The sequence below is a fragment of the Mandrillus leucophaeus genome, unplaced genomic scaffold, assembly GCF_000951045.1.
Source record: "Mandrillus leucophaeus isolate KB7577 unplaced genomic scaffold, Mleu.le_1.0 Scaffold79, whole genome shotgun sequence".
NCBI classification, from domain to species: domain Eukaryota; kingdom Metazoa; phylum Chordata; class Mammalia; order Primates; family Cercopithecidae; genus Mandrillus; species Mandrillus leucophaeus.
In genome coordinates this window covers 3,227,684-3,250,200 of record NW_012108585.1, presented here as the reverse complement: position 1 = coordinate 3,250,200, position 22,517 = coordinate 3,227,684, and the positions used below count along the sequence as shown (strand labels likewise).

The 22,517-nt window shown below is 50.0% G+C and overlaps 3 protein-coding genes across 7 annotated transcripts in view; all 3 read left to right on the top strand.

The window, feature by feature from the left end:
- Window positions 1-14,203, top strand: part of LOC105529895 (forkhead box protein M1) — a 17,584-nt gene extending 3,381 nt beyond the window's left edge. Inside the window, exons 2-8 of one of the 5 annotated variants that reach the window (XM_011967162.1) lie at window positions 101-252; window positions 3,624-3,815; window positions 5,691-5,819; window positions 6,786-6,830; window positions 7,421-7,490; window positions 7,678-7,853; window positions 12,207-14,203. In XM_011967162.1, the coding sequence (XP_011822552.1) occupies window positions 101-252; window positions 3,624-3,815; window positions 5,691-5,819; window positions 6,786-6,830; window positions 7,421-7,490; window positions 7,678-7,853; window positions 12,207-13,232 (1,790 nt within the window). In that variant the 3' untranslated portion in view covers window positions 13,233-14,203. Of the gene's footprint in view, window positions 1-100; window positions 253-3,623; window positions 3,816-5,690; window positions 5,820-6,785; window positions 6,831-7,417; window positions 7,491-7,677; window positions 7,854-12,206 lie in introns of all 5 variants that reach the window. The other 4 variants (XM_011967161.1, XM_011967165.1, XM_011967164.1 and 1 more) reach the window with 4 other exon arrangements.
- LOC105529913 (forkhead box protein M1-like) lies at window positions 13,941-16,576 on the top strand. Its single transcript, XM_011967185.1, has 2 exons — window positions 13,941-14,043; window positions 14,974-16,576. The coding sequence occupies exons 1-2, from the start codon at window positions 13,941-13,943 to the stop codon at window positions 15,603-15,605; spliced, it is 735 nt and encodes a 244-aa protein (XP_011822575.1). The 3' UTR covers window positions 15,606-16,576.
- Window positions 16,577-17,149: 573 nt separating this feature from the next.
- Window positions 17,150-19,373, top strand: LOC105529912 (uncharacterized protein ENSP00000372125). Its single transcript, XM_011967184.1, has 2 exons — window positions 17,150-17,302; window positions 18,819-19,373. Exons 1-2 carry the CDS (start codon window positions 17,231-17,233, stop codon window positions 19,371-19,373), a joined length of 627 nt encoding a protein of 208 aa, XP_011822574.1. The 5' UTR covers window positions 17,150-17,230.
- Window positions 19,374-22,517: the final 3,144 nt, after the last annotated feature.

The window sequence follows — 22,517 nt, the reverse complement described above, 5'->3', positions numbered from 1 at the left end:
TGTGAGCCACTGCGCCCAGCCTGCTAGCCACCAATTCTGATGGACATACTGGGCATCTGATGAGGCAGCTAAGTGGGGTGTTGGATGATTTTCCCTCTAGCAGATGGTGAGGCAGCAGGCTGCACTATCAACAAGGGCCTATCCAACATCCAGTGGCTCCGAAAGATGAGTTCTGATGGACTGGGCTCCTGCAGCATCAAGCAAGAGATGGAGGAGAAGGAGAATTGTCACCTGGAGCAGAGACAGGTTAAGGTGAATTGTTCTGTCCCTCACTAAAGATTCAGATCCAGTGCAGGGAATTCCTAGGTAGGGAAACGGATCAAGTGGCCTGATGGACCAGAATTGCCGAGTTCTGGTGTTAGCTCTCCACTTCATGCTCTTCTGTGTAACTTTTGAGCTACTTTTCTTTTCTGCCTGGGATCTTTTCTCCCCGATCTGTGAAATTTCCTTGAGGGCAGATTCCCTTGGTCACTCTGTATTCCAACCAGCACTGGGTTTAGTATTCTGTCCTTAGTAGGTATTCAGGAAATGATTAAGAGGTCTTCACTTTGGGAATCCACTTGAACTTTAAAGATGTCTCCCAACAGTATGAACAGTATAAATTGAATATAATATGATAAGATAATTTTATTAGAAGATATAATATTAATAGCAGATAAAGTCAGTTTATATATACATTTTTTTTAAGACAGCGTCTTGCTCTGTTGCCCAGGCTGGAGCACAATGGTGCAATCATGGCTGTCTGCAGCCTCGACCTCCTAGGCCCAGCTGATCCTCCCACCTCGACCTCCCAGGCTCAGCTGATCCTCCCACCTCGACCTCCCAGGCTCAGCTGATCCTCCCACCTCAGTCTTCCGAGTAGCTGGGACTCAGGTGCACACCACCATGCCCAGCTAATGTTTGTATTTTTTGTAGAGATGGGGTTTTGCCCTGTTGCCCAGGCTGATTTCAAATTCCTGGGCTCTAGGGATCCTCCTGCCTCAGCCTCCCAAAGTGCTGGGATTACAGGCATGAACCACCAGCCTGGCCTAGATATGAATTTTAAATACTTCCCTAGCAATCAAAATTGAACCCAATCGTGTAGTCTGGGTTGTTTTTTTTCCACAGTTACCAATATAATACATCTAGATTCTATTGTATATATGTGTTAATCATTCATTCAACAACCTTTATTTTCTTCTCAACTTTTATTTTAGGTTCAGGGGGCACATGTGCAGGTGTGTTACATGGGTATATTGTGTGTTGCTGGGCTTTAGCGTACAAATGATTTTGTCCCCCAGGTAGTGAGCATAGTACCTGCTAGGTAGTTTTTCTATCTCCCCATCTTCCCACACTCCACCCTCAAGTAGGCCCTGTTGTCTACTGTTCCCTTCCTCGTATCCATGTGTGCTCAATATTTAGCTCTTCCTTTTTTTTTTTTTTTTTTTTTTTTGAGGCAGAGTCTTGCTCTGTGTCCCAGGCTGGAGTGTGGTAGTGCGATCTCAGCTCATTGCTACCTCCACCTCCCAGGTCAAGCGATTCTCCTGCCTCAACCTCCTGAGTAGCTGGGATTACAGGTGCCTGCCACCACGCCTGGCTAATTTTTGTATTTTTAGTAGAGACGCGGTTTCACTATGTTGGCCAGGCTGGTCTTGGACTCCTGACATCATGATCCACTCGCCTTGGCCTCCCAAAGTGCTGGGATTACAGGTGTGAGCCACCATGCCCAGCCTCTTTTTTTTTGAGACGGATTCTCGCTCTGTCGCCAGGCTGGAGTGCAGTGGCACAATCTCTGCTCACTGAAACCTCTGCGTCCCAGGTTCAAGTGATTCTCCTGCCTCAGCCTCCCAAGTAGCTGGGACTACAGGCACCCGCCACCACGCCCGGCTAATTTTTTTATTTTTAGTAGAGACAAGGTTTCACCATGTTGGCCGGGATAGTATCAATCTCTTGAGCTCGTCATCCTCCTGCCTTGGCCTCCCAAAGTGTTGGGATTACGGGCGTGAGCCACCATACCTGGCCTAGTTCCTACTTATAAGTGAGAACATGCAGTATTTGATTTTCTGTTCCTGCATTAAATCACTTAGGATTATGGCCTCCAGCTCAACAATCTTTAAAAGTGAAAATTTGGCCAGGCGCGGTAACTCATGCTTGTAATCGCAGGGCTTTGGGAGGCCGAGGTGGATGGATCAACTGAAGTCAGGAATTCGAGACCAGCCTGACCAACATGGAGAAACCCTGCCTCTACTAACAATACAAAATTAGTTGGGCGTGGTGGTACATGCCTGTAATCGCAGCTACTCAGGAGACTGAGGCAGGAGAATCACTTGAACCCAGGAGGCCGAGCTTGTGGTGAGCCAAGATCGCGCCATTGCACTCCAACCTGGGCAGCAAGAGCGAAACTCCGTCTCAAAAAAAAAAAAAGTGAAAATGTACATGCAGGTGTACATAAGTAAATATTAATTGTGCTATAAACATAAAATTTGTGTACTTTAGGAAGTAATATCTCAGTTTTTAAAAATGTAAGCATGGTGACTCACAATTGTAATCCCAGCACTTTGGGAGGCCAAGGTGGACAGATTACTTGAGCTCAAGAGTTCTAGGGCAGCCTGGGCAACATAGCAAAACCCTGGTCTCTACTAAAAAAAAAAAAAAAAAAAAAAAATAGCCGGACACAATGGCTCACGCCTGTAATCCCATCACTCTGGGAGGCCGAGGCAGGTGGATCACCTGAGGTCAGGAGTTCGAGACTAGCTTAGCCAATATTGTGAAACCCCATCTCCACTAAAAATACAAAAAAAGTAGCCGGGCGTGGTGGCAGGCACCTGTAATCCCAGCTACTTGGGAGGCTGAGACAGAAGAATCGCTTGAACCCAGGAGGCAGAGGTTGCAGTGAGCCAAGATTGCACCATTGCACTCCAGCCTGGGCAACAAGAGTGAAACTCCATTTAAAAAAAAAAATAGCCAGGCATGGTGGTTTATGCATGTAGTCCCAGCTACTTGGAGGCTGAGACCGGAGGATCACCTGAGCCTGGGGAGGTCAAGGCTGCAGTAAGCTGTGATCTAGCCGCTACACTCTATCCTGGGTGACACAGTGAGACCCTGTCTCAAAAAAAGAAAAAAAAAAATGTGAATGATCAGATCTTTGCCTAAAACTTACCTAACTGTGTGCTTTGCAGGCATTGTCTGACTCATACTCCTGGGAATATTTCTCTCATACAAACATTGAAATGAGATGGGTTTATTCACAACACATCAGGAATAGAAATGGGACTAAGACCTAGGTTTCTTGACCCACAAGTCTGAAAAATGGGCGTGGTTTTAGTGTAACATCAGTGCTTTGAGAATCAAAGTACATACTCAAACTTTCCTGAGAAATTGCAACTGGAAGGGACTGGATTTTCTCCAAATTCAACAAAATGAATGATGACAAAACCAGTTTCTTATTGGCTAGGGTCTAGGCTAGATCATCTCCAAGATCCTTCCCAACTCTAAAATTGTATTCTATGAGATAGCGGTCTCAGATGAGTTTGTTTCTAGTACCATCCTATGGGATAAAGGTTTCTCTAGATATTCTTTAAGGGCTTGGGTTGGGGTAGTTCTCATGAACTCTTTTGTGTCATTCCCTTTGTCATAATCCTCAGGTTGAGGAACCTTCGAGACCATCAACGTCCTGGCAGAACTCTGTGTCTGAGCGGCCACCCTACTCTTACATGGCCATGATACAATTCGCCATCAACAGCACTGAGAGGAAGCGCATGACCTTGAAAGACATCTATACTTGGATAGAGGACCACTTTCCCTATTTTAAGCACATTGCCAAGCCAGGCTGGAAGGTAGTATGTCCCAATGCAACCAAAATCAAGGTCAGTCCAGCCTGACAGACTGTCTCCAGTGCTGTGCTGCAACTTGTATCTGGGACAGCAGTTAAGTGCAAAGGATACTAGAATGATAAACGTATCTTTTGGGTTGTGACTCAATCTTATTGAATCCAGGCAAAATCATTAACAAGAGCTCTTTACTTCATCTGTTACTACCTAAAGTTCATGAAGAGTCTTCAATGTAGCACTCAAGCCCACTTTTCTGCTACACTGAACAGCAGTCCTAGATGCCAGCAGCTAGAGTGGCTAAGTAGTTTTATGAAAATGTCTTGATTAAAAAAAAAGAATGCTGTGAACCTTATGACCCAAGATGTCATCTCCTATAGCGTCACATACCATTTCTAGTGGGCAGGGGTTTTCCTTTCACTTCATTCATGGAAAGACCAAGATGCCTGGGAGTCAGTGTAGCTCATGCAGTTGATCAGTGTCAGAGCCACAAATGAGGTCTTCTCACGGGTGCTCAGTTCCAAGCCAAGTGTGCTTTGTTTTCCTCATGGTAGAACTCTTTCTTTTTTTTTTTTTTTTTTTTTTTTGAGACAGAGTCTCGCTCTGTCACCCAGGCTGGAGTGCAATGGCAGATCTCAGGTCACTGCAACCTTCACCTACAAGGTTCAAGCGATTCCCCTGCCTCAGCCTCCCAAGTAGCTGGGACTACAGGCATGCACCACCACACCTGGCTAATTTTTTTGTATTTTTAGTAGAGACGGGTTTCACCATGTTGGTCAGGCTGGTCTCGAACTCCTAACATCAAATGATCCACCCGTCTCGGCCTCCCAAAGTGCTGGGATTATAGGCATGAGCCACTGCACCTGGCCCCTCATGGTAGAACTCTTAACTTTACTCCCTTCCATCAGCTTACTTTCCTAGTTTTTTTTTGTTTGGTTGGTTTTTTGAGACAGGGTCTCACTCTGTTGCCTGGGCTGGAATACAGCCTTAGCCCCTTGGGCTCAAGCTCTTCCCTCCTCAACCTCCCAAGTAGTTGGGATAACAGGTGCACTACCACAGTCCACTGATTTTTTCTGTTGTTGTTGTAAAGGCAGTTGCCCAGGCTGGTTATTATGTTGCCCAGGCTGGTCTGAACTCCTAGTCTCAAGCACTCCTCCTGCCTTAGCCTCTCAGTGCACTGTGATTACAGGTGTGAGCCACCACACCCAGCCTTAATTTCCTAGTTTCCTGTTTGCTTGTTTGTTTGTTTGAGGCAGGGCCTCACTCTGTCAACCAGGCTGGAGTGCAGTGACACGATCTTGGCTTGCTTCATTCTCTGCCTCCCAGGTTCAAGTGATTCTCCTGCCTCAGCCTCCCGACTAGTTGGGACTACAGGCATGCGCCACCATGCCTGGCTAATTTTTATATTTTTGACAGAGACAGGGTTTTGCCATGTTTGCTAGGCTGGTCTTAAACTCCTGGCCTCAAGTGATCCACTTGCCTCGGCCTCCCACAGTGCTGGGATTATAGGCATGAGCCACCACGCCAGGCCTAATTCCCTAGTTTCTTAATATCTCTGACCCACCTGTCTTGCTATTGATCACTGCCTCACAGCCTTACTCTGCTTTTCTAGCCCCTGACAGCTATCCAGGTCTTTTCTTTATCACAATCTAAGGTTGACATCAGTCTTTGTTCCCGTAGAATAGACGGGTTTATGGCTGAGGGTGACAGCTCTGCGGTGTGGAGTGTGAGGAGAGTTGCCGAGAGACAGGGCTACAAAGACACCAGAGGAAGCCTGTGCTAAGCACAGTGGGAGGGGCCTGAGGCTGGTTTCCCCATGTGTTTGAAGGGTGATGTTTCTGAACCTAAAGTAACTGATAACCAGTTGTCTTGCTCTTCTTCCAGAACTCCATCCGCCACAACCTTTCCCTGCATGACATGTTTGTCCGGGAGACGTCTGCCAATGGCAAGGTCTCCTTCTGGACCATTCACCCCAGTGCCAACCGCTACTTGACATTGGACCAGGTGTTTAAGGTGAATGCCCTGCTTTTCTCTAAATAGGGCCTAAGTTGGAGGTCGTCATAGCCATCTCAAAAGGAACCAAGTTCTGCTAGTGATGCTTTCATTTGATTGGGGGAGAGTTAGAAGCCAGCCACCCAATTAGTGACTTGCACAAAACCCACTGAATTAAGTACAGTTGACAAATACCAAATGACACCTTTTTTTGCTAGACCAGAGCAAGGAGAGGCTGTTCTGACCCCACAGAGAGGGCTTCCCAGGGCAGTGTTTTCCTAACTTCCCTGTGAATGGGAATTGCCTGGGACATTGTTAAAACACAGCTTCCCAGACCCCTCTCTTGGGGCTCTTGATTTAGTGCTTCTGGGATCGGCCCAGGAATTTGTATTTTTAGCAAGCATCTCAGATGATTCTTCCAAGAAATTCTGGGAATGCTTGCTCTAAAAAAAGCCCTTCCTGCCGGGTGTGGTGGCTCACGCCTGTGATCCCAGCACTTTGGGAGGCCGAGGCAGGTGGATCACCTGAGGTCGGGAGTTCGACCTGACCAACATGGAGAAACCCCGTCTCTACTAAACATACAAAATTAGCCGGGTGTGGTGGCGCATGCCTGTAATCCCAGCTACCTGGGAGGCTGAGGCAGGAGAATCCCTTCAACCCAGGAGGCAGACGTGGTGGAGAGCCGAAATCGTACCACTGCACTCCAGCCTGGGCAGTAAGAGTGAAACTCCGTCAAAAAAAAAAAAAAAAAAGCCCTTCCTTAGGCTGCAGACCAGAAGCTGAGCTACTAGAACGTCTCTTCAGACAGAAGCTATTTTGGCATTTCAGAGTGCCTACAAGGCTGCAGCCATTCTCCTGGGAGGGACGGTTGTCTGGGGTGTCTTTTGTCATCAGTAAGAAATAGGTGTTTTTCCCGATCTGGTCCAATTGACCACGTTGGTGGTAACTTCATCTCCTTTCTCTCCCACAATGCCTGGCCGCCACCAGCCACTGGACCCAGGGTCTCCACAATTGCCCGAGCACTTGGAATCAGTAAGGTTCTTTCCCTCTGGCTCGGGGCTTGGCCTTGTTTTCCTTTCACTGCTCAGCATGGCTTTATGGACAGAGACAAGCTGTGATGTGGGGAAGGGTGCCTATGGCCATGTGACTGCCAGCTCTAGACACAGAACACCCTGAGGCTCGGGCACACACCCACTTCCCTCCCCTCCCATGGGCATCACAGGGGTACGCTGAGCAGAGCGGGGCGCGGCAGGGGAGCATGCTGCAACGGCCACAAGCGCATGGCGCCAGCCTCACGGGCGGCAGTGCGCTCGCTCACTTTTGTGCCTAGCTTTTCTTTGTCACGCATACAGCTACCTGCTCTGGCATCCCCCAGGGGTGTTGAGGACACGTGGGTGAGGCGGTAGTGCCACTCTGCCATCACGTGTCTGTAGGCCACCCACCGGCCCACTAATCATGGTTTTGGAGACCGCTCGCCTGCGTCCATCCCCTCAGGTTGGCCTCCTCTCTCTGGGCTGTCGGTTAACTCAAGCACACGCCACCAGAGCAGCTGGTGGGGTTTTGCCATCCCCTCTTTACCTTATTAACACAGGTTTCTTTCTCTCCCCACCTGCCACAAGCAGCAGCAGAAACGACCGAATCCAGAGCTCCGCCGGAACATGACCATCAAAACCGAACTCCCGCTGGGCGCACGTTAGTATGGGAGAGGGGGCCTCGGGCCTGGTCCTTGTGCTGGGGGCATAGCTTTAGGGAACCAGACTTCAGGATTCTGTTCCCACCTCAAAGGGATCTGAGCCCAGAGAAGGAGAGCAAAGCTCCTGGGGCTCAGAAGGGGTGTACTCCAGTCCCCCTGCCCCTGATCTCTCGTGTTTCCTCCTAGGGCGGAAGATGAAGCCACTGTTACCACGGGTCAGCTCATACCTGGTGCCTATTCAATTCCCGGTGAACCAGTCACTGGTGTTGCAGCCCTCGGTGAAGGTGCCATTACCCCTGGCGGCTTCCCTCATGAGCTCAGAGCTTGCCCGCCATAGCAAGCGAGTCCGCATTGCCCCCAAGGTGGGTGTCCTGTTTTCCTCTGAAGAGAGATTCTGGCCAATTAAGAATGTTGAACCTTCAGCTTGGCAAAGCACTCTGAGAAGTGTTCCTTGAGAGCTTATAAAGTAGACAAGGCATAAAAACATAGGGAAGTGTAATAGCATTAGAAGAGCTAAAAAGGTATTTAGATTACAATGTCAGTGGTGTCAGAAGGCCCATAAATACCTGATGAGTTTGTAAGAATTCAGACAAGGGTGATTGTGATAGATAGGCTAGAATGATTAAGGAAGATACACAAGGGAGGCAGGCCTTAGAAAGAGGTGGATTTGGTCAGGTGCGGTCACTCACGCCTGTAATCCCAGCACTTTGGGAGGCCAAGGCGGGTGGATCATGAGGTCGGGAGTTCGAGACCAGTGTGGCCAACGTGGCGAAACCCCATCTCTACTAAAAAATGCAAAAATTAGCTGGGCGTGGTGGCACATGCCTGTAATCCCAGCTACTCGGAAGGCTGAGGCTGGAGAATCACTTGAGCCCAGGAGGGGGAGGTTGCAGTGAGCCGAGATCACACCACTGCACTCCAGCCTGGGTGACAGAGCGAAACTCCGTCTCAAAAAAAAAAAGAAAGAAAGAAAGAAGTGGATTTGAGGTTAGACGCTGTGGGTCTCACTTGTAATCCCGACACTTTGGGAGGCCGAGGCAGGGGTATTGCTTACGACCAAGAGTTCAAGACCAGCCAGGGCAACATAGCAAGACCCCAGTCTCTGCTAAAAATACCAAAAAAAAAAAAATTTAGCCAGGGTGGTAGTACATGCCTGTGGTACCAGCTACTCAGGAGGCTGAGGCAGAAGGATCACTTGAGCCCAGGAGGTTGAGGCTGCAGTGAGCCCTGTTTGTACCACTGCACTCCAGCCTGAGCAACAGTGAGGCCCTGTCTCAAAAAAGAAAAAAGAAAAAGTAGATTTGGGTAAGCAAACAGGTGTGGAGAGAGCATGCTAATGGGCAGTGCCATGGAGGCAGGAAATGCAGTTTGTACCTGGCAGTAGTAGGGTGACTGGGTCAGACTAGCTCAGGGTTTCTCACGTAAGTCCTATTAACATTCACAGCTGGAGAATTCTTTGTTGGACATGGAAGGGACTGTCCTGTGCATTGAACGGTGTTTAGCAGCATCCCTTGTTTTCCCCACTAGATGCCAGTAGCACCCACCACAGGTGCGACAATTAAAATGCTTCCAGACATTGCCAAATGTCCCCTGGCAGGGAGGGAATCACCCCTGCTTGAGTATCACTGGTCTCGCTTGAGGGGAAGGTGAGAAGGGTAAATTCAGAGCAAACTGGGATCAGCCATCAGATCTGCACTTAACGCTGTTAAAGGGTTCTGTAAGTAAGGGCTGACATGTAACCAAAGTGAAAGGCTTCCCCCATCCCCTTCAGAGAGATGAAAATAGCATAGACTCTGGAGTTTAGAGCAACTTGGGTTTGCTTTTTTTTTTAATATACACAATATTTTAAGCCATGCACAGTAGCTCACACCTATAATCCTAGCATTTTGGGAGGCCAAGGAGGAGGATCACTTGAGGCCAGGAGTTCAAGACCAGCCTGGGCAGCAAAGTAAGACCCTGTCTCTAACAAAAAAAAAAAAAAATTTTTTTTATTGGCCAGGCATTTTCATGGATACCTGTTGTCCCAGCCACTTGGGAGGCTGAGGCAGAAGGATTACTTGAACTCCAGAGCTGGAGGCTGCAATGAGCTATAATCGTGCCATTGCGTTCTAGCTTAGGCAACAAAATGAGACCGTCTCTAAAAAAAAAGTCTTTAATTATAAATAAAATATATTACACACAAAATTATATTAAAAAATACATAATTTAGCATAAATGCATTAATGTGGTCGTAGCATGTACACTGTTTTGGTTTTAATGCAGTGGTTTTTTCCTCCCCTTTCCTTTTTGGCTCCCCTCTCCACCCTACCATCACCCACATCACCCCGACTCCCAGGATAACTGGTTGATAATTTATGATGCTTTCTTGCATATTTTATCGATGCTCCTACTTATACATGTATAGCGGTAGCCATTTTATATGTACACATACAACACATAGAACATTGATAATGTAATCGTGTTGTACATACTTCTCTACATGTCTTTTTTTTTTTTTTCTGAGACGGAGTCTCACTCTGTCGCCCAGGCTGGAGTACAGTGGCATGATCTTGGCTCACCACAACCTCCCCCTCCCAGGTTCAAGCGATTCTCCTGCCTCAGCCTCCTGAGTAGCTGAGATTACAGGTGCCCGCCACCACGCCCAGCTAATTTTTGTATTTTTAGTAGAGATGGGGTTTCACCATGTTGGTCAGGCTGGTCTCGAACTCCTGACCTCATGATCTGCCAGCCTTGGCCTCCCAAAGTGTTGGGATTACAGGTGTGAGCCACCGCGCCCGGCCTCTACATGTCTGAACTCAAAAATACCTCATGGAAGTTCTTCCAAGTCGCTTGGCATAGTTCTAATTCATTATTTTTTAGTGTCCATGTAATATTCCATGATGTGGCTACACCACAAATTTTTCAGCCATTCCACTTCTATGGACATATGCTGTTTCTCAATTTTTGCCCAATGAATGACATTGCAATACATATGTTTGCAAGGATCTCTGTTACTAGTGCTTTCATTTCTCTAGGATAGAGTCCCAGATGTGAGATTGCTGGGTGAGAAGGTATTTTAAATTCTACTAAATATTGCTAGATTGCTTTCCAAAAAAGCTATGATAAGTCATGTTTAAACCAACAATATATGATAAGATCTGTATCTTTGCCAGCAATTGGTATTAGTAGTCTACTATTTGCCAATCTAATGTGTATAGCTTATATCTTCTTGTTTAATTTTTTTTAATGTTTTATTTATTTATTTTTAAATCTTTTATTTCCATAGGTTTTTGGGGAACAGGTGGTGTTTGGTTACATGAGTAAGTTCTTTAGTGGCGATCTGTGAGGTTTTGGTACACCCATCACCCTCTTGTTTAATTTTGTCTTTCTTTGTTTATCAGTAAGTCTGAGCACCCTGTCATTACATTTGGTGACTTGGCATTGCCCATTTTTCTAAAGGTTCTGTTATCAATTTGTGAGAGCTCTTTGTTTTTCTTTTTTCCCTTTTTTTTTGAAATGGAGTCTTGCTCTATCGCCCAGGCTGAAGTGCAGTGGTGTGATCTTGGCAACCTCCGCCTCCCAGGTTCAAGTAATTCTCGTGCCTCAGCCTCCTGAGTAGCTGGGATTACAGGTGCCCGCCACCATGCTCGGCTAATTTTGTATTTTTAGTAGAGACAGGGTTTCACCATATTGGTCAGGCTGGTCTCAAACTCCTGACCTCAGATGATCTACCTACCTCAGCCTCCCAAAGTGCTGGATTACAGGTGTGAGCCACCGTGCCCAGCCCCCTGTGAGAGCTCTTTGTTGTTAAAATAATCTTCTGTCTTTTATGCTGAAGATATTTTTCTACTTCTATTATCTCCTTTCTTTTCTTTTTTTTCTTTTCTTTTCTTCGGAGACAGGGTCTTGCTACGTTGCCTAGTCTGGAGTCCAGTGGTGTAATGAAGGCTCACTGCATCCTCGACCTCCCAGGCTCAAGTGATCCTCCCACCTCAGCCTCCCACCTGTAGCTGGAACTACAGGTGCATGCCACCACGCCCAGCTAATTAAAATATTTTTTTGTAGAGATGGGATCTCACTATGTTGCTCAGGCTGGTCTCAAACTGGCCTCAGTGTCCCAAAGTGCTGGGATTACAGGCATTGTTTGTTTGTTGTGTCTTAATTTTGTTTACGGTATCTCTTGCCACAGTAACATTTTGCATTTGTATGTAGTCAAATGTCTGTCTTCTCTTTTACGGCTTCTGGGTTTCCAGTCTTGGTTAAGAAGGTCACCCGCACCCTCAGATTGTATATGTAGTCTCCTAGATTCTCTTTCAGGATTTGTATGATTTTAAGGTTTTCATTTTTTTTAAAGCCAGTCAAATTTAGCAGTTGGGGGTTGTGTACCAACTTTAGTGACAATAATGTCACTACCCACTACCGTCAGAGCAGCCTAAGGTTCTAATCTGCATGCGTGAAATCTTTGTAAGCAGTGTAAGACAGGCATGCAATTTTATTTCCTCTCGGATGAATGCTGTTATCATTATGCCACTACATACTACATGCTCTCATCTTTTACCCCCAGAATTGAACTGCCAGCTTCAACATATATTGTATTCTCATATTTAATAGATTGTAAGACTTTAAAACGACACAAAGAGGATCAGTACCAATATGTGATTCTTTTGTGCGTCCTGTCCGGTGACCGTTGGCTGAAGCCAGAGTTCCCTTTCACCTTGTCTCTGTTTCCCTTTCAGGTGCTGCTAGCTGAGGAGGGGACAGCTCCTCTTCCTTCTGCCGGGCCAGGGAAAGAGGAGAAACTGCTGTGTGGAGAAGGGCTGTGTCCTTTGCTTCCAGTTCAGTCTATCAAGGAGGAACAAATCCAGCCTGGGGAGGAAACGCCGCACTTAGCGAGACCCATCAAAGTGGAGAGCCCCCCCTTGGAAGAGTGGCCCTCCCCGGCCCCGTCCTTCAAAGAGGAATCATCTCACTCCTGGGAGGATTCACCCCAATCTCCCACCCCAAGACCCAAGAAGTCCTACGGTGGGCTTAGGTCGCCAACCCGGTGTGTCTCGGAAATGCTTGTGATCCAACACAGGGAGAGGAGGGAGAGGAGCCGGTCTCGGAGGAAACAGCATCTACTGCCTCCCTGCGTGGCTGAGCCGGAGCTGCTCTTCTCAGAGGGGCCCAGTACTTCCCGCTGGGCCGCAGAACTCCCGTTCCCGGCAGACTCCTCTGAGCCTGCCCCCCAGCTCAGCTACCCCCAGGAAGAGGGAGGACCTTTTAAGACACCCATTAAGGAAACGCTGCCCATCTCCTCCACCCCGAGCAAATCTGTCCTCCCCAGAACGCCTGAATCCTGGAGGCTCACGCCCCCAGCCAAAGTAGGGGGGCTGGATTTCAGCCCAGTACAAACCCCCCAGGGCGCCTCTGGCCCCTTGCCTGACCCCCTGGAGCTGATGGATCTCAGCACCACTCCACTGAAAAGCGTTCCCCCCTTTGAATCACCGCAAAGGCTCCTCAGTTCAGAACCCTTAGACCTCACCTCCGTCCCCTTTGGCAACTCTTCTCCCTCAGATATAGAAGTCCCCAAGCCAGGCTCCCCGGAGCCACAGGTTTCTGGCCTCGCAGCCAATCGTTCTCTGACAGAAGGCCTGGTTCTGGACACAATGAATGATAGCCTCAGCAAGATCCTGCTGGACATCAGCTTTCCTGGCCTGGAGGAGGACCCACTGGGCCCTGACAACATCAACTGGTCCCAGTTTATTCCTGAGCTACAGTAGAGCCCTGCCCTTGCTCTTGTGCCCAAGCTGTCCACCATCCTGGGCACTCCTGTGGCTGAGCAGTCCGAGGCTCAGTGCACCCCAAGCCTCTGAGTGAGGACAGCAGGCAGGGGCTGTTCTGTTCCTCTTAGCTCCCTGCTGCCTGATTATGCAAAGGTAGCAGTCACACCCTAGCCACTGCTGGGACCCTGTGTTCCCCAAGAGTATCTGATTCCTCTGCTGTCCCTCCCAGGAGCTGAAGGGTGGGAACAACAAAGGCAATGGTGAAAAGATATTAGGAACTCCCCAGCCTGTTTCCATTCTGTGCCCAGCAGTCTCTCTCCTTCCCTGATCTTTGCAGAGTGGCCCTTGTAAATAGTGTCAATCCTCCAAATTATCCTCTAATTATAAATGTAAGCTTATTTCCTTAGATCATTATCCAGAGACTGCCAGAAGGTGGGTAGGATGACTGGGGTTTCAATTGACTTCTGTTCCTTGCTTTTAGTTTCGAGAGAAGGGAAGACCTGCAGTGCACGGTTTCTTCCAGGCCGAGGTACCTGGATCTTGGTTCTTTACTGCAGGGACCCAGACAAGTGGATCTGCTTGCCAGAGTCCTTTTTGCCCCTCCCTGCCACCTCCCCGTGTTTCCACGTGAACTTTCCTGCAAGAAGAAATCCTGGTTTAAAAAGTCTTTTGTATTGGGTCAAGAGTTGAATTTGGGGTGGGAGGATGCAGCTGAAGCAGAGTGTGGGTGCCCAGATGTGCGCTATTAGATGTTTCTCTGATAATGTCCCCAGTCATACAAGGGAGACTAGCATTGACGAGCACTCAGGTGGAGGCTTGAGAAAGCCGAAAGAGCCCCTGACCTGCCTGGCTTCCTTAGCTTGCCCCTCAGCTTTGCAAAGAGCCACCCTAGGCCCCAGCCTAGGGTGTGAGCCGGCTTGAGAACACTACTGTAACTATCTACTCAATAAAAGTGAGGGTGGACATGCTGGGCTCTGTGGTTTATTGGTGTCTGATTCCTAAGGCACCAGGAGAGGTTGGAAAAGAAAGAGGGTGTTGATGGAGACAATGGTGATAGGGAAGAGGCAAGGCCTGAAGTTGACCCAAAGAAGCAGTTGGAGCACCTTGCACAGGCACATACTCTACAACACCAATTGCCGCTTTTCCCAGTGCCAGTCCTGCACAGCTCACCTCTTTTCCCTGTCGTCTCCAACCTTGTTCCTTGGGACCTTTGGACCTGCTGGTTTACTTAGGCCTTTTGAGGGTTCCTTAAGGAGAAAAGCTCATGAGGGGTAGGGCTCCCTGAACATCAGGGCAGGATGGCCCCAGTTACAGGTGCTCCATTCCCACTGCCATCCCCACCCTGAGGCCTGGGAGCCAGCCTGCCCTGCTTTTCTCCTGCCCGGCAGCAGCTCCTGTTACCATCTTTTGCAGTCAGAATTAAAGAGAGTGCTATCCCCTGCCTGTCTAACCTGAAAAGCAGCCAGGGGCCCAAGGGACACAAGAGCCTCCAGGGACAGGTGAGGGCCTCCTCTCTGCATCACCACTCAGTCAGCATCACCATAGCAACCCCAGGAGTAAACAATGGTGCCAGAAAGGGTTTCCCCACAAAGCCGCTCCTCCTGGCTCTGAGGCCCAGAAGAATGGCCAGTAGCCGGCAAAGATCACTCAGAGGGCCCAGTCACCCACCTCATATGGAAGAACCTTTCCTGCAGGTAGGGAGTGGCCCATCTCTGCTGCAGATGTGTATAAGAGACAGGCGTGGCTGAGCCGGAGCTGCTCTTCTCAGAGGGGCCCAGTACTTCCCGCTGGGCCGCAGAACTCCCGTTCCCGGCAGACTCCTCTGAGCCTGCCCCCCAGCTCAGCTACCCCCAGGAAGAGGGAGGACCTTTTAAGACACCCATTAAGGAAACGCTGCCCATCTCCTCCACCCCGAGCAAATCTGTCCTCCCCAGAACGCCTGAATCCTGGAGGCTCACGCCCCCAGCCAAAGTAGGGGGGCTGGATTTCAGCCCAGTACAAACCCCCCAGGGCGCCTCTGGCCCCTTGCCTGACCCCCTGGAGCTGATGGATCTCAGCACCACTCCACTGAAAAGCGTTCCCCCCTTTGAATCACCGCAAAGGCTCCTCAGTTCAGAACCCTTAGACCTCACCTCCGTCCCCTTTGGCAACTCTTCTCCCTCAGATATAGAAGTCCCCAAGCCAGGCTCCCCGGAGCCACAGGTTTCTGGCCTCGCAGCCAATCGTTCTCTGACAGAAGGCCTGGTTCTGGACACAATGAATGATAGCCTCAGCAAGATCCTGCTGGACATCAGCTTTCCTGGCCTGGAGGAGGACCCACTGGGCCCTGACAACATCAACTGGTCCCAGTTTATTCCTGAGCTACAGTAGAGCCCTGCCCTTGCTCTTGTGCCCAAGCTGTCCACCATCCTGGGCACTCCTGTGGCTGAGCAGTCCGAGGCTCAGTGCACCCCAAGCCTCTGAGTGAGGACAGCAGGCAGGGGCTGTTCTGTTCCTCTTAGCTCCCTGCTGCCTGATTATGCAAAGGTAGCAGTCACACCCTAGCCACTGCTGGGACCCTGTGTTCCCCAAGAGTATCTGATTCCTCTGCTGTCCCTCCCAGGAGCTGAAGGGTGGGAACAACAAAGGCAATGGTGAAAAGATATTAGGAACTCCCCAGCCTGTTTCCATTCTGTGCCCAGCAGTCTCTCTCCTTCCCTGATCTTTGCAGAGTGGCCCTTGTAAATAGTGTCAATCCTCCAAATTATCCTCTAATTATAAATGTAAGCTTATTTCCTTAGATCATTATCCAGAGACTGCCAGAAGGTGGGTAGGATGACTGGGGTTTCAATTGACTTCTGTTCCTTGCTTTTAGTTTCGAGAGAAGGGAAGACCTGCAGTGCACGGTTTCTTCCAGGCCGAGGTACCTGGATCTTGGTTCTTTACTGCAGGGACCCAGACAAGTGGATCTGCTTGCCAGAGTCCTTTTTGCCCCTCCCTGCCACCTCCCCGTGTTTCCACGTGAACTTTCCTGCAAGAAGAAATCCTGGTTTAAAAAGTCTTTTGTATTGGGTCAAGAGTTGAATTTGGGGTGGGAGGATGCAGCTGAAGCAGAGTGTGGGTGCCCAGATGTGCGCTATTAGATGTTTCTCTGATAATGTCCCCAGTCATACAAGGGAGACTAGCATTGACGAGCACTCAGGTGGAGGCTTGAGAAAGCCGAAAGAGCCCCTGACCTGCCTGGCTTCCTTAGCTTGCCCCTCAGCTTTGCAAAGAGCCACCCTAGGCCCCAGCCTAGGGTGTGAGCCGGCTTGAGAACACTACTGTAACTATCTACTCAATAAAAGTGAGGGTGGACATGCTGGGCTCTGTGGTTTATTGGTGTCTGATTCCTAAGGCACCAGGAGAGGTTGGAAAAGAAAGAGGGTGTTGATGGAGACAATGGTGATAGGGAAGAGGCAAGGCCTGAAGTTGACCCAAAGAAGCAGTTGGAGCACCTTGCACAGGCACATACTCTACAACACCAATTGCCGCTTTTCCCAGTGCCAGTCCTGCACAGCTCACCTCTTTTCCCTGTCGTCTCCAACCTTGTTCCTTGGGACCTTTGGACCTGCTGGTTTACTTAGGCCTTTTGAGGGTTCCTTAAGGAGAAAAGCTCATGAGGGGTAGGGCTCCCTGAACATCAGGGCAGGATGGCCCCAGTTACAGGTGCTCCATTCCCACTGCCATCCCCACCCTGAGGCCTGGGAGCCAGCCTGCCCTGCTTTTCTCCTGCCCGGCAGCAGCTCCTGTTACCATCTTTTGCAGTCAGAATTAAAGAGAGTGCTATCCCCTGCCTGTCTAACCTGAAAAGCAGCCAGGGGCCCAAGGGACACAAGAGCCTCCAGGGACAGGTGAGGGCCTCCTCTCTGCATCACCACTCAGTCAGCATCACCATAGCAACCCCAGGAGTAAACAATGGTGCCAGAAAGGGTTTCCCCACAAAGCCGCTCCTCCTGGCTCTGAGGCCCAGAAGAATGGCCAGTAGCCGGCAAAGATCACTCAGAGGGCCCAGTCACCCACCTCATATGGAAGAACCTTTCCTGCAGGTAGGGAGTGGCCCATCTCTGCTGCCTACATTTTTGTACCCCACTGGGCTACAGGCTATCCCCTATAGTGGGCCAGGCTTTCTTCTGGGCAGCTGACCGCCTGGCCCATACATTTTCTGCTGTCTTCCCCTTTTCATCCTATGACACTGGGAACCCAGAGCTCAGAACACAGAGGAGATGCCTTACTAGTGCCACATCTCCCAGTCCCACCCACTGGGGGGATCTTGTAGAAATGACTTAGGGGCCCAAGCTCAAGAAACAGGTGGGTTTTTGCAATCAGAACTAAGTCCCTGGGGCCAGGCACAGTGGCTCATGCCTGTAATCCCAGCACTTTGGAAGGTCGAGGGGAACGGATTGCCTGAGGTTAGGAGTTTGAGACCAGCTTGGCCAACATGATGAAATCCTGTCTCTACTAAAAATACAAAATTAGCCAGGCGTGGTGGCGCACGCCTGTAATCCCAGCTACTCAGGAGGCTGAGGCAGGAGAATCACTTGAACCCGGGAGGCAGAGGTTGCAGTGAGCCGGGACTGCACCCTTGCACTCCAGCCTGGGCAACAAGAGTGAAACTCTGTCTAAAAAAAATAAAAGTCCCTGGGGATGGATAGGAGGGAGAAGCATTTTAAAAGAGACACATTTTTGTTGCGGTCAGGCACTGTGCTAAGTAAGGCCATTTCATTTCACCCAGCATGGTATGCCAAGCAAGAGCACAGACAGAGGGCTTAAGTCCCAGCTGTCACTCAGGCACCAGCACCCTGCGTGAGTTACCAACCCTTACTGTATCTTGCATTCCGCATCTTTGAGATGGGGACGATAGCAATACTTGCTCATAGAGTTGCAGGGGTTAAATAAGATGCATGTAAGTATTTAGCACAGCGTCAATATGTATTTGCTGCTGTTTATTTCATGGGGGGCAGGGTGCAGAAAGGGGAAGAAGGAGCTGGCCATTCTAGACACTTTCTGTACTAGCATTTTAATGAGGAGTGGGAGGAAAGCGTCAATGACAGAGAAATGAGTGTTGAGAGGAGTCTGGGATGGGAAGACACGTGGCCCTATTTTCTGGAGAAGGACTTTCCTGGTATTTCGCCAAGACCAGGAGCAAGTGAAGGTGGGCTGCCCCCCTTGGCATGGTAGGGGGCATTTCCCTTCGTGATTTCCTGAGACCTGATGTACCCTCTAAGGAGCACGTTCCTGGGTGGGAATGTGGGGACACCAGAAGGGAGGAGGGAGGTGAAGGTAAAGAGCGAAAGCTGAGCACAGGGGGTGGGAAGTCAAAGCCAAAATATGGTTAATGGCAAGAAACCAAAAGATGAGTGACTGTGACAATGATACAGAGCAGCCATAACTGCTGCCAGGCGGGAGAGGGATAGAGATGTGGCCCTGCCAGGACTTCTGTGTCCTGATGAGAATCCTGGGCTGGCGGAGGCTGGGCCTGGGAAGGAGAGCAGAGTGCCTCGTCCACCTTTCTGCACCCCCGTCTGCACAACCTTCCCCAGGCTCCCTTTTGTCTCTCCCTAGATGGTCCAGGCCAGCGAGTCCCTCCCGCCCTCCCAAACGTGGGCTCAGCGTGAGTTCTTCCTCCCCAGCGAGTCCTGGGAGTTCCCTGGCTTCACCCGGCAAGCCTACCACCAGCTGGCCCTGAAGCTGCCGCCCTGCACAGATATGAAGTCCAAGGTGCGTCAGCGGCTCATCCATCCTTGGAAAGGTGGCGTGCAGCACACCTGGGGCTTCCACACGTGGCTCGATGTGTGCCGCCTGCCTGCCACCTTCCCCACTCGGCCTGACAGGCCCTACGATAGCAATGTCTGGCGCTGGCTGACAGACTCCAATGCCCACAGACGCCCCCCGACGGAGCACCCCATCCCCCCTCCCTCCTGGATGGGGCAAAACAGCTTCCTGACTTTCATCCACTGTTATCCCACGTTTGTGGACATGAAAAGGAAGAAGCAGGTGATTTTCAGGACAGTGAAGGAGTTGAAGGAGGTGGAGAAGCTCAAGTTGAGGAGTGAGGCAAGAGCACCTCCACTTGATGCCCAGGGCAACATTCAGCCGCCAGCGAGCTTCAAGAAGTAAGACGGCGCCTACTCAGGGAGCCCACCCAGCCTGCCCTGCCCTGCCCAGGTGACCCCTCCCTCTCTAGGGTTCCTGTTTCTAACCGGGACTCTGCCCTTCCCACCTCTGGTCATCTGAAAACCAAACTCTTTTCTGAGTGTAGCTGAAAGGACAAGGTGGAGACAAGGTAAGAACAGCGAGTGGAGGCACAGAATTTCACTAAAATCTGGGGGGACAGCTATGCAGGAGACACCTGCTAGGCACTGGGGATACGGAGAAGTGCAATTCAGTGCCTGCCCTCAAGGAGCTTTGCAAAGATAGCTATCAAAACAAGGCTACACATGCGAAGGGCTCAGAGTGTGAGACAGAGGGTGTTAAAGGAAGTCAGTTATTAATGTAAAGAACTGGAGTGAAAGTTGTAGCCTGAAGGCCTGGAGTGCAGTTCCAACCCCATGACCATGGCGAGGTGCCCAGCTTCTCCAGTCTCAGCTCCCTCACCAATGAAGTGGGGATCCTCAGGTACCGACCTCACTGTGGGAGTATAAATTGAGCTAGTGAATAGGTGGAAGAACTGAACAAAAGTTAGATGTTATGGCAGGGCACGGGTGGCTCACGCCTGTAATCCCAGCACTTTGGGAGGCCGAGGCAGCCGGATCACCTGAGGTCAGGAGTTCCAGACCAGCCTGACCAACACGGAGAAACCCCGTCTCTACTGAAAATACAAAATTAGCCGGGTGTGGTGACGGGTACCTACAATCCCAGCTGCTCGGGAAGCTGAGGCAGGAGAATCACTTGAACCTGGGAGGCGGAGGTTCCGGTGAGCCGAGATGGCACCATTGCACTCCAGCCTGGGCAACAAGAGTGAAACTCTATCTCAAAATAAAAAAATAAAATAACAGTTAGATGTTATTACAGAAATTCAGGAGAGAAGGGTTGCCGCGAGCTGGAGTGTCCCTGCCACAGGAAGCCTTCATGGGGAAGTCAGGGTTCACGCTGGAAGGGTGGAAAGCCAGCAGACGGCCAAAAGCAGTGGCTGAGGCCCTCCAGGCAAGGCTGAGAAGTCGGAGCAGAGTCAGGAACATGAGAGGAGCCGCTGTGAACCCCGCAGCTCCTGCTCCCGGCCACCCTGGGAACTCATGGATGCTTCCTAACTGTGTCCAGCCCAGGCACTAAGCATGCAAGAGTAACAAGATAGGGGGAAGGCAGTGAAAATGGAATGTCTCAAATTCCAATCCCAAGGGCATGACCAAAGCACTGGGGAGTTGGAGCAGGAGGTTGTGAAGATTTTTAATCTGAAAAAAAAAAAAAAAAAAAAAAAACAGACGAGGCACGGTGGCTCACGCCTGTAATCCCAGCACTCTCGGAGGCTAAGGCAGGCAGATCGCCTGGGGTCAGGAGTTCGAGACCAGCCTGGCCAACATGGTGAAACCTCATCTCTACTAAAAATACAAAAATTAGCTGGACGTGGTGGCGGGTGCCTGTAATCCCAGCTACTCTGGAGGGTGAGGCAGGGGAATCGCTTGAACCCGGGAGGTGGGGGTTGCAGTGAGCTGACGCACCACTGCACTGCAGCCTGGGAGACAAGAGCGAGACTTTGTTTCAAAAAAAACAAAAAACAACGCCAAAGGTTGGTGACTTTGAGAAACCAGTCCCCTTTGTGGGGGCCCAGGCTTCTCCCTGCCTCCTGCTACCCTTCCCTGAAGACTGCTGATTGCTGATAGGTGCTGACCCTGGCGAAGGGGAGAAAGAGCACTCCAGAGAGACTCGCAGTGGTGTGACAGTGCCAGGTGGCGTTCCAAACGCTTCTCTGTATTATCTAATCCCCCAGGACCTTCTGGGTAGAAACTATCATTAACCCCATTTTTTTTTTTTTTTTTTGAGGCAGAGTCTTCCTCTTTCGCCCAGGCCGGAGTGCAGTGGTGTGATCTCAGCTCACCGCAACCTCCACCTCCTGGGTTCAAACCATTCTCCTTGCCTCAGCCTCCCGAGTAGCTGGGATTATAGGCTCCCGTCACCACGCCTGGCTAAGTTTTGTATTTTTTAGTAGAGACGGGGTTTCTCCATGTTGGCCAGGCTAGTCTTGAACTCCCGACCTCAGGCCCAACTCTGCCTCCCAAAGTTCTGGGATTATAGGTGCAAGCCACCATGCCCGACCTCATTAACCCCATTTTACAGATGGGCTATCTGAGATGGACAGGTCAAGTACCTTGCATAGCCAAGTGTGGTGGTTCACGCCTGTAATCCCAACACTTTGGGAGGCCGAAGTTGTAGGATCACCTGAGGCCAGTTCAAGACCAACCTGGGGCACGATATGAGACTCTGTCTCCACAAAAATATCAAAAAATTAGCCAGGTGTGGTGGCACACACCTATAATCCCAGCTACATGGGAGGCTGAAGTGGGAGGACTGTCTGAGCCCAGGAGGTCGAGGCTACAGTGAGCCATCACTGTGCCACCGCACTCCAGGCTGGGCAACATGGTGAGACCCTAGCTCAAAAAAAAAAAGTTCCCACAGCAGGTGGTTAGAGGGTCAAATGGCATAGGGCCTAGCGTAGAGAAGGGGTTCAGTAGATTGTATCATTATTAGTATGGTATCTCCATGAGAGTAGGATCCTTGTCTCACATGTTTACTGTTGTAGGCCCAGGCCCTGGAGCCAGGAATGAAGGAATGAGTCTCCTCAAGGAATGAGGTCCTGCCTCAGAGCAGGCAGGACACATAACAGGAAGTCATGTGCCACATAATAACCTTTTGGTCAATGACAGACCACATATACCACAGTGGTCTCGTAAGATTATAATGGAGCTAAAAAAACCTCCTGCCTGATTATGTTGCAGTTTTCTTAACATTTTAGCACAATTCCCTCATTTTAAAAATACATGTAGTGGACTGGGAATGGTGGCTCACGCCCATAATCTCAGCACTTTGGAAGGTCGAGGCGGGCGGATCACTTGAGGTCAGGAGTTTGAGACCAGCCTGGCCAACATGGTGAAACCCTGTCTCTACTACAAATACAAAAATTAGCCAGGCGTGGTGCCACATGCCTGTAATCCCAGTTACTCGGGAGGCTGAGGCAGGAGAATCACTTGAACCCGGGGGGTGGAGGTTGTAGTGAGCTGAGATTGTGCCACTGCATTCCAGCCTGGGTGACAGATCAAGACTCCATCT